Source organism: Myotis brandtii, unplaced genomic scaffold, assembly GCF_000412655.1.
Source record: "Myotis brandtii unplaced genomic scaffold, ASM41265v1 scaffold8, whole genome shotgun sequence".
NCBI lineage: Eukaryota > Metazoa > Chordata > Mammalia > Chiroptera > Vespertilionidae > Myotis > Myotis brandtii.
In genome coordinates this window covers 7,750,338-7,762,176 of record NW_005371219.1, presented here as the reverse complement: position 1 = coordinate 7,762,176, position 11,839 = coordinate 7,750,338, and the positions used below count along the sequence as shown (strand labels likewise).

At 36.6% G+C, this 11,839-nt stretch overlaps 1 protein-coding gene across 2 annotated transcripts in view; it reads right to left on the bottom strand.

The window, feature by feature from the left end:
• Positions 1-11,839, bottom strand: part of SESN1 (sestrin 1) — a 100,419-nt gene that overhangs the window by 6,723 nt on the left and 81,857 nt on the right. For both annotated transcript variants that reach the window (XM_005883780.2, XM_014531331.1), the window contains exons 2-6: positions 9,234-9,299; positions 8,283-8,483; positions 7,536-7,718; positions 4,934-5,176; positions 1,905-2,052 (exon numbers count right to left, since the gene is read on the bottom strand). In XM_005883780.2, the coding sequence (XP_005883842.1) occupies positions 1,905-2,052; positions 4,934-5,176; positions 7,536-7,718; positions 8,283-8,483; positions 9,234-9,299 (841 nt within the window). The remainder of the gene's footprint in view (positions 1-1,904; positions 2,053-4,933; positions 5,177-7,535; positions 7,719-8,282; positions 8,484-9,233; positions 9,300-11,839) is intronic.

The window sequence follows — 11,839 nt, the reverse complement described above, 5'->3', positions numbered from 1 at the left end:
TGGTGGTGGGAGCCTCTCCCGCCTCCTCAGCAGCACTAAGGATGTCTGAATGCAGCTCAGGCCTGCTCCCTGCTGGCAAGTGGACATCCCCCAAGGGCTCCCGGGCTGCCAGATGGATGTCTGACTGCCAGTTTAGGCCCAATCCCCCAGGGAGCGGGCCTAAGCCAGCAGGTGGTCATCCCCCGAGGGGTCCCAGACTGCAAGAGGGCACAGGCCGGGCTGAGGGACGCCCCCCCCGAGTGCACAAACTTTTGTGCACCGGGCCTCTAGTCCTATATAATAAAGAGCTAATATGCTAATGGTCATGACGCCCTTACAACGTAACGACCATTCAGCAGAAGGCTACTTGCGAGACAGGGCAAAAGCGGGGAGGCACCCAGAGGAGGCGGGACCATCCCATGGCGTGTAGGGCGGGGTTGAGAGCCCGTAGCGCCCCCTCACCAATCCTTCACCACCCACTGCTCGCACTCAGCATGCCCACCGCCCACCTGCCAGGGGGAGGAGTGCGTGTGCCTCCAGGAAGCGGCGCTTGAAACTCCGCAGCAGGCGGGAGGCTTCCACGCTCTCCTCCGGCACCATGATGGGGCGGAAGCGGGAAGGCGCCCAGAGGCGGCAGGACCAGCCCAAGGCAACTCGTGGGACTGAGGGCGGGGCTTGAAGTGGCCAGAGGGGCCGGGCGCAGGGCCAGGCATACTCGAGCTCTGGGTGGAGAGGTTAGGATATCAAGGCAGGGTGGCAGGCAGGCTGCGCAATTTTGCGCGCCGGGTCACTAGTCTGTTATAAAAAAAAACAACTCATCATTGAATTATTTATGCTTTTCATCCAGACTCATTCTCCCTCTGTCTCCAGTTTATAGATAGTAGGTTCTACTTAAAAGTATGTATTCAAAAGTATGAACACCCTTTTGGGTAATATTTATGGTAATAACAAATCAGCTTGCTCTAAACTTTGGCACTAGTACTATTTTTTTTATTAATGTCCTATAATATATAACAGCAACCCAGTGCACAGATTTGTATACCAGTGGGGTCCCTTGGCCTGACCTGCAGGGATCAGGCCGAAACCAGCTCTCCGACATCCCCCGAGGGGTCCCGGATGCGAGAGGGTACAGGCCAGCCCGAGGGACCCCACCAGTGAACTATAGGGGCTGGGGAGGGACCACGGGAGGGCTCCAGGGTGTGTCCGGCCAGTCTCACCCAGTCCCTATTGGCCAGACCCCAGCAGCAAGCTAACCTACTGGTCGGAGCATCTGCCCCCTGGTGGTCAGTGTGCATCATAGCGACTGGTCAAACAAACTGTTGGACAGGTCGAACGAACTGTCAGACACTTAGCATAATAGCACAAAGGTTTTAGAATGGTGAATGAAGGAAAGAAGTGTGTGTGTGTGTGATCATTTTTACAATGTTTCCTGTACTGTTCTAAACCTTTCTGAACTATTTTTAGGAGTTGATGAGATTATAGTTTCAAGTAAGTAGAAAGAAAAACTTCTCAAGGAAAAACAAGCTTACAGGCATACCTCATCTTTTGCACTTCACAGATGATGTGTTTTCTTACAAATTGAGGGCAAGACCCTTCACTAGCAAAAATACTGTGATTCATGTTATTATAATACTTTCTTTATTGTGGTGGTCTGGAACTGAACCCTTAGTATCTCTGAGTTATGCCTGTATATAAATTAGATTTTTTCAAATGTCCTTCCACCTAGTCTAGTGCTATTTTCACTATAACTTCCTTTTCTAGGTTGCCTGCTTTATTTATAAGCAGTAATACCTATGCAATAGTCTCTAAGAGAAAAGACATGTTTGGATTGATGTTTAACAACTTTTAAATTTTCTCTCTCAAAAAAAATTGGGCTCTCTTTTGTAAGCTATAGAAGTTTTATCAGTATGTAACAGTTGTTTTACCTGAAGAGAAGACAAACATGCTCTCTCTTTTTTCTATTTCAAAACGTGAGGCCATCTCTTCCTGACTTGCCTCTTCTTCATCTCGACATTCCTGTAATTGCCTCATCTTTTCCATGAGGGCTTCGACCTCAAAGAAGGAATCACTTATCTGAAGAGAAAATACAATTAATGTTTCTTACACTAGTCAGAGGATGAAATTTTTGAATTCTAACAGAATATAGGAAAAATAAATCTTAAAATGTTAGTATATATGAGTGAATCAAAAATTGGGTTTGGTCTGTTACACACAGAGATATGCAGATTTGAAAATGTAAGAAAAACTACTTTAAGAACACATTCTAATGTGTTTTTTTACCTTAGAAAATTAGCAATGTCATTACTGTTAATGTTGTTTTAAAAATTAAAATTTAATATTACTTGTCAATTTAAAACAAATGAATATTTTAAAAGTTAATTTTTATTTGCTCAATTAGTTTAAACAAGTAAGATGCACAAAGTATAAGTGGTTATGCATCAACTATATACATTAGGCATATTGTCAACATATGTTTATCATCTCTAAATTACAGTAATCAGCCCTATCTTTCAATTTACCAATTACTGGTAAGAATGGAACATGTCCTTCAAAGGGCTGGAGTTGTCCACCTGACCTCTGCAAATGGGGCTGGCAGCTGTCACTTACTGGGATGACTACAGCAGTGGCATGTTTGTAATGACAGGTCTGACACTAGAGGAATGGCCAAATGGTCTTAGGCCAGCCAAACAATTTATACTTCTATACCCTGCTACATCCTTACTATGAAAGATGGTTCAAATCTGTAGAATTTATACCTTATAAAACATAGTAAGAAACCTTAAAATTTAAATCTCAGTGTTCAAATGCAAAATCAGTGTTTCCCCTTTATAAATTACTTTTGCTATGAATGTTCTTCCCCCTACTCTTCTGGCTTACACCCATTGGTCCTTCAGGTGTCAGGTTACATGCTTCTCCTGAGTCCCCACCCCCACCAACTCAGTCACTCTAATTATTCTCAAATAGCACTCCGCTCTTTCCTTTAGAGAGTGAACACAGTTTGTAATTGTTATTGCATGATAATGGTTTAATGCCTGCTTCCTTAAGACAAAACCCTTATAAGGGAAGGAGGCCTATTTAATTTATTAGTATATTTTCAGAATCTAGCATAGTGCCTTGCACATAGTATTCAAGAAATATTTGTTGCAGAATGACTGTCAGTATAAGTCTATGTTAAGAGAAAAATACTGTATACTTTTTTGGGGGTACTTATTTTCATATGATTCTAACAGTTACAACAAAGTGTCCTTCCTGTACTAAGTACTTTCTCTCATAACATCATGATGGAAAGTGTTTCTATGATGTATTGATGATTCTTCTGATGCATACCTCTCCATAATTATTCCTGAGACAGGATTAGTAGCCAAACAAAAAATTTAAAAAACTGAAAAGGGATTCTGTTGCTTAAGAGAAAGACCCAAGGTTTTTTGTTGTTTTTTTAATCAAGGTCTCTGGCAACTCACATTATCCCTTTATTATGTTAATTTATTTACCCATTTTCCTCTAAAACTGTTCAAAATTTAAATATTCTTAGATGAGACACTTGATAGAAATGAGGAAAACAGTGTATTTTAATATTAAAATGTTGATATTATATGAGGAAATTATTTTTGGTTTGTTTTTTACCATTTGTATCTGAAGAATAAACTATATCAGATGGCTGTCAAGTCCCATCAGTGTGGGCTATAAACCTTCTAAAAGAAGCCAACTCAACACCTGAAAATAGGAAGCTTATCTACTACAGAAAACTTCTATTATTTCACTATTATTTTAATAGAAGGATAACTAAAAACAATCAAGTACTTTTCTTTAGCCTTGTACTATATCAAAAGTAGGGAAGAGCAATAATACAATTTCCAAGCATCCTAGCAACTGATATACTCTCCCTTAGACCATCTCTTAACCTCTAAACTTTGATAAATAATCACTGGCCATATGCAGACCTATAATGTGAACCCAACTAGCTCAAAAGAGGATGACAATAGTGGTCTTGGGCTTTGTCAGCAAAGCATGCTGATCAACCTTGAAAATGATTTTCCTTCATGTGCTGATCTCACCGTATGTAATTTAGCACCTGATAAATACCATTCTAGACCTTTTACCTCTTCAGAGACATTTCATTTAAAACTTACAAAAACCTTGTGTTTGATCTTTATACATGAAAGAACAGAAGCCCAGAGAGGTTAGATAACTTGCCCACAGTCAAATATATAAGTTAAAGGCAATTTAACCTGTTCAAATCTGTTTCAAAGGAATAACACAACGGAGAAAATCTATGCAAAGTATTCAGAAAGCTGTGATGCTATTTCTCTGATTTCTCTTGGAAACATAAAATAAGCCCTTGCACTTTCACTATAGCAAAAGAATTCAGAGGGAATTTTGACTCAAATTTGCTTATAGAAAATTCAACTCGTTCTCATCTGTTTTAAAGCAATAACAACTGAGAAAATATAAAAGCCAGAGAAAAGTAGAGGTGAAAGCATTTTTAAAAAATTACATTTGTTTTAATATTTATTTGTATGAAATTAAACATGAAAAAATTTTAAAAGGAGAAATTTCTAGGTCAAGGATAATTAAATCTTCTAAAAGATAAAAAATTAAGAAGCCAGCTTGTGTCTTTTGTCCAGAAGGGAAGGAAAGGATGTAATCGGCATTAGGAAGTCCCTACCACCGTGCAGCACTATTCTCAACCTTCTCTCACTGCAGTAGCTCTTCAGTACTAGTTGGCTCTGATGGGGCACATGCTGGTGGCTCCTAATCCTAAAATTTCTCAAACATAACTTCCTAGGTGGTCTTATAAATTTGTATATCCCTTAGTACTGGACTAATGCTGGGTATTTGGAGAGAGTCAATAAATACTTGCTGAATGAACAGATATAGGGGCCCAACGGGAAAAAAACACCAAATAGCAATTATTGAGATTAGTCTTATGACAATCATGTAACAAGAGACTTACCGAAACATTTCCTGCTGAGTTGACCTGATTCTCTTCCACACTGTGATTGCCATTTGTAATGTCACAGATGCAGTAGTTATTAACAGAAGGAGGTCTGAATGTGTGGCCACCATCACAATGAATTTCTGGACTGATTCCACAGCCAAATGTGAACGAGGCAAGAGAATGATAGTGTGTGAGTAGAACTACTGCATGTACCAGTTCTGCAAGGGACCAGCTGTGCTCTTCAGCTTTTAAAAGTTGCTTAGGGGGGGAAAAGAATATTTTAATATTGGGGTATGGTGTTGATGAAAGTAGATAGTTCATCTTGGTATTTAATCTATTGAAAACAGAATTAGTCAGTATACAAAAGTTTGCATAAAATTACAATTTGTGAAATGTAGACCCAAAATTTGCTAATTTTTATGAACTGTGTTCATCAATAGAGCTTAACATAATGTGATAATGATACATTATCATTTTTATTTTCTGAAATCCTGATTTAAAAATATAATAGAATTGCCAGAACCGGTTTGGCTCAGTGGATAGAGCGTCGGCCTGCGGACTCGAGGGTCCCGGGTTCGATTCCAGTCAAGGGCATGTACCTTGGTTGTGGGCGCATCCCCAGTGGGGGGCGTGCAGGAGGCAGCTGATCAATGTTTCTCTCTCATTGATGTTTCTGGCTCTCTATCTCTCTCCCTTCCTCTCTGTAAAAATCAATAAAATATGTTTAAAAAATAAATAAATAAAAATATAATAGAATGCATTTTGCAGTAAAAGCATATTAAAAGCAGTTACCTTATTTCAGATACTAGGTTATGAATGGATTAACTATGTTGTTCAAAGTTTCAAATCCAATATAATCTGTGTTCAAGGGGCAGCTACTGTATAAAATATGCCTGGTTTTTATTGTTTGTTTTAAATTATTATCAACCTCCTCAAGGAATTTTTAAGATAGCGGTTTGTACAACTTGACAGAATATTCCTAAATTAGTCTATAACTCTTCAGAGTCTTACAATCTGTGTCCCTCCTGCTCCATAATCTTGTATAATTTTTGATTACTAAACAATATTGTATTAATCATATTCAAAGCTTGTATCTTCTTGATGTTTCAATTATGTAACAGTATCTAAAATGTTCTAACAAAAGATATAAATTTCTACTGCATGGTAGATACTTTTAGAGAATGCCAATCTACTTTCATTCTATTATATATTTTTTAAATATATTTTTATTGATTTCAGAGAGGAAGGAAGAGAGAATCATTGATTGGCTGTCTCCTGCATGCCCTACACTGGGGATCAAGCCCACAACCCAGGCATGTGCCCTGTTGGGGAATCAAACCGTGACCTCCTGGTTCATAGGTCAACACTGAGCCACGCCGGCCAGGCTATTCTATTATCTTTATTAATAAATAGAACCAGAAGGAAGTAGTTTAAGATGGTATTTTTAAAAGATATAAAACAAGATGCCACTTCACAGTTATCAGAATGGCTAAAATCCAAAACACTGATAACACCAAATGCTGGCAAGGGTGAAGAGCATAAGAATGCTCATTAACTGCTGGTGGGAATGCAAACTGGTACAGCCACTTTGGAAGACAGTTTATCACAAAGCTAAACATAGGCTTACTATACAATCCAGCAATCACTCAATTATTTACCCAGCTGAGTTTAAAACTTATGTCCACCAAAAACCCTTCACATGAATGTTTACAGCAGCTTGATTCACAATTGCCCCAAACTGGAAGTAACCAAGATGTCCTTCAATAGGTGAATGGATAAACAAATGGTGGTACACTGGACCGTTTTTCAGCAATCAAAATGAGTGCCCTGGCCAGTGTGGTTCAGTTGGTTGAGCACTGTCTGTGCACCAAGAGGTCACATGCTTGGGTTGTGGGCTTGATTCCCCAATAGAGGCCATGCAGGAGGCACCCGATCATCAATGTTTCTCCCTCTCTCTCTAAAATTAATAAAAAACTATTCTTTTTTTTTTTTAAAGAACTATCAAGCCATTTAAAGGCATGTGGGGACCTTAAATACATACTGATAAATAAAAGAAGCTAGTCTGAAAAGGCTACATACAGTACGTATGATTCCAACTACATGACATTCTGGAAAAGGCAACAGTAAAAAGATCAGTTGTTGCAAGAGGTTAGGGGGAAGGAGAGATGAACAGGGGACTTTTAGAGCAGTAAAATTATTCTGTGTGATACTATAATGGTGGATACATGACATTATGCATTTGTCAAAACCCATAAAACTATACAGCTCAAAGAATGAACCTGAATGTAAATATAGTTAATAGTTTATATCAATATTGATTCATCAATTACATAAAATGCACCATACTAATAATGCTAGATGTTAATAATAGAAGAACTTGGGTATGTGTATTGGGGGAGTTTGAGGGGATAAAATATGGGAAGTCTGACACTTTTTTGTAAACCTAAAACTATTCTAAAGAGTCTATTGAAATTTTTTTTTTTTGGTGGTAAACACACAATACAATATACAGATGATATATTATATACCTGAAACCTGTATAATTAATCAATGTCACCCCAATAAATTCAATTTAAAAATTTTAATGGCCCCCTAGATAAATTACTTTACTACTTACCTCAATGTGTTCTTTAGTAATAAGCCAAGGTCTGTGGGCTAACAATTTGTTAAGTTCTCCTAAATTTTGTAGTTTTTGAGGAGCATTCTCTAAGCCATTAAGCCACTTGGAGTCCCCACCAACATGAAGGAAATCATTTACATGGAGGTTCACTAAGTAGGAGCACTGATGTCTTGCTGCAGCCTTAACAGAAAACAAAAAGATTATTCTAATAAAATCTTGAACTACAAATCCTTTTTCTTTATAATGTTCAAAACAGCTAATTAAAATTTTTATTAGTGTCTTTCAAATTTTCCTAAACTACAGAAATGAAGTTTTCATATAAACAGTTTAAAAATTTATATACCATAGAGAGCACCTCAGAAATATTCCAAGAACGAACAAAATATCTGATAAAATTATTTGAACATTAGAAACTTCACTTACATACCAACTTTCAAACACTCAACTTTCAAAAACTCAGATTAAGAAGAAACTTTAATTAGCACCACTTGTATCAGTGTGAATTATTTATAATAGTGAAACAGATATTGTATTCTAGTTTATTCTCAAAAGTATGTAAATACATGTTTCTTTTTCTATTATACTTGAGAGCATACTTATTTGGAAAGAGGAAAAACAGACACTACCTAATAGGAATCCAATAAGAAGTCACAACATATGTATTTATCCCTATGTTTAAAGTATTAACCATTTCTTAAAAAGATTAATAAAGCAGGCAGAATTTTTCATTGAATGTTCACAAACCATTATTCCAATGTAGTGCCGGTAATGCAGGGGTAATGGCCCATCCATTTGCAGTAGATAGTGTTGAGTTTTTAAGAAACTTTCTAAATACTGTGGGTGAAAAACCATCACTAATGTAATGTTATCCAAACGACCCAAAGCAGCAAAAGAATCTGCAAATAAAGCATGCATTTGTGCGTCTTCACTCCCCACCTGAAGAATCTGTATAAAAGAGAGAAAACCAGGATTACATAAATTGTAAATTGGTGTTAAAGAAAATATGCATGCACTGCATTCTAAGTATCATCTAGAAGCAAATTAAATTTGGCTTAAAAGAAGAGAGGGGTTACAAATTTAACTCAACTGGCAGCAGATAGAACAGTCACATATTATGTAGAAGGGAATGAACATTAAAGGCCATCTAGAAAGCCTGCTTGCAGACCTGTCCAGAATCCAGATAAAGAAGCATATTTAGATTATCAAACTTGCAAAGCTTGCAAACAGATACTAAAGCTTTTCCTTATAACAATGCCTACTCTCACTCAATTTAAGGAGAACCAAAATTGACTAATAGCAAACAATCTGTAAATAAAGCATAGGAGTAATTACATACTTAAAATTAAAGATCCAATCGAGCACTGGTACCAACCTGTGGAGATGGTCAAGACCAAGTAACTCAGCTCTGGAGATGCCTAAATAATATCTAAATATAATCAGATGGATTATCATTGGTCAAAACAAGTCTTGCCTTTCCTTGATTAAATATGGGTGTTAGAAATACTAGAAATCAACATGACTACAACAGCTTTCTAATCCCACAGATTCACTGCCAAAGCATGATTAATTGTGAACAACTTTGCGTAAAACATGTTGTTGACTAATAATAACAACTGTTCAGATGCCAAGATGTAGGTCATGAAAGGTTTTCCTTAAAAGCACACAGTTCACTATGTACTTTCACAAACAACATACCTCCTTTTCTGGGATAAATCTGCTTGGTCCATGTCCTAGTGGTCGAGGAATTCTAATTCCAAGTTCCTAGAAAAGAAAATTACACCATCTCAGACCTCCAGCAGTAAACAACATGAACTGAGGCTACAGGAAAGGGGGAAAACAACCAGTTGAACAGAGACAGGCTTGTTTTGGTGGTTGCTTTCATGGCCACATATACAGACCAACCCCTCTGTTTGCATCACATAGCTGACAACAGCTTACAATATGACTCTGATGAAAACAATGAAACCTGTTTCACTTAAAGCAGAGTTTTGCATAAAGTACTTGGCAAAATGTCTAGAACAGAAAGTTCAGTACATAGCAGCCAACCCTGTGGATTGTCAGTGATACAAAATAAGACCAATGTGTTTGTACATCTAAAACACAACCAACCAAAATATTAATTCCCGTGCATCTTGTCAGGAAATGAAAAAGCAGTAGCCCCTACCTAGATATCTTAAACTGAAAGAAGTATAATTATTATTACATCTATAATAATGGTTCACAATAAGGACAGAAATATTATGAAAAATAAAAAAAGTTATTTAAATCTACAAAAGAGAAAGTACTGCAGGACATGTTTTCTCTGTGGTTGAATAAAAGCAATTTTAGAGAAATTAATTTTGTTTGTGAGCCTTAAATTAAGTTTTTTATCTACAGGATGCCATCAACCTTGTTATATTTTAGGAAAGCTCAAGTAATTGTGAAATGTTTTTTTGCTTTTTGACATAGTGAATCTAGAATCCTGTACTTGGAATCTACAATTCTATACCTTATGTAACAATGAAGTGTGGTTAACAAAAACTAAAAATCTACTGTTAAGGCTTCCATTCCCCCCGCCCCCCAATACAGTGTGCTTTAGAAACAAAATAAAAATAATTCAACTTTATTATTTTTTTAAGGCTCATCAATCTGGTCTCTAAACAAAAACTTCTTAGTGTTTTAACAACTAAAGATTAACCCTTGCTTAGGTACAAATTACATTATATACAAAATTAATACAAATAGCATTTCTCTCCTCTCAATACTGCTTCAAAAAGTCCTTCATGATATAAGCCAGATGCTTTCCTTGTAAAGAAAAATGGGGCGGGAGGGTTAAAGAAGGACATGTGGCAGCAATTCAAGAAATCTGGTCCAAGTGAATGAAAACCTTTTGAGCAGAATGGAGTTTTAAAAATTAAGCAGGCAGAACAAAATTGAAGATAATCTTTATTAGGAGAACTCAGGATTCAGATTCAAAGTATGCTATATTTACTAAATGAATCTATAGCATATACAATTCAAATAATCTTGTATTGGAGATCAGTGATCTTAATCAGATTATTCCACACTTATTCTGAAGATAGTAATGTTCTAACCACCACACACTTCAGTAGAGGAGGCACCCAATTCATTGGTCTATGTATGTGTCTTGATTTTAATATCCTATCATAAATACAAGAAAAAAACCCCACATTCCTGCTTTTCAATACATCATCTTGGTATAACTGCAGCCATATACATATAAAACGATGACTCTGTTAGCCTTTTTAACTGCCGAATCTCTAATCTAATTACATACAGTTCAAAAAATATATATTGGGCAAAACTTTAAGGCTAAAATCAGTATTTACCCCTTCTTATATCTTTACTATCTTATTTAAACAAAATGCATTTTAAGAAAATATCCATTTCAAGGGTTTATTATTCATTTTTATAACGAGACATTATTCTTGGGGCTTTAGTATATAAAAAGGTGACATATCAAGTGTGGGAGATTATTCAACAAATGATCTTGGGACAACTCCAAATGAAGTTGGAGCCTTAAATCATACTTTACTCCATAGTAAATGCGTTACATATAAAAAAATAAACTGAAAACCATTGCAGTGGTAGAACAGAACACATGAAATGGAGCAGGCGTAAGAATGCCACAAAATCCAAGTCATAAAACATAGGATTGATAAATGTGATGACAAGAATACTTTCACATGAGAAAAATAAGCATACAAAGTCAAAAGCCAACAGAAAACTGGGAAATATATTTATAATTCATATATCAAGGACTAAATTTCTTTAATATATAAAGACTCCTACAAATCATTAAGAAAACCACAATAACCTGATAGAAAAATGAACAAAGAACACAATTAAAATAAAAGGAAATACAAATGGCTAAAAAAAAGATCCTTCACAATAAACCAACTACAACTTAACTACACTAAGATACCATTTTTCACCTAAGATTGTTTAAAATCTAATAGTTTGAAAGAAAATAAAAATGTTTGATAACAGGCTTTGGGGGGAGGTGGGGGAGAAACATTCAATGCTTATACATTCTGATGAGTGTGTTTTGAAGTATGAGAAAAAAAGATCAAGAAATATATGATGAGTATAAATTACTACAACTTTTAGGGAGGGCAATCTTACCTAATAATAGACAAACATGCAAAATGACCATACCTTCACTATGCCTTAAGCCACGCCCACCAGCCAATCAGAGCGACTATATGCAAATTAACCCAACCAAGATGGCGGCCAGCAGCCACAGAGCTGGAGCAAGCAGGAGGCTTGGTTGTCCCAATGATGGAGGAAGCCAAGCTTCC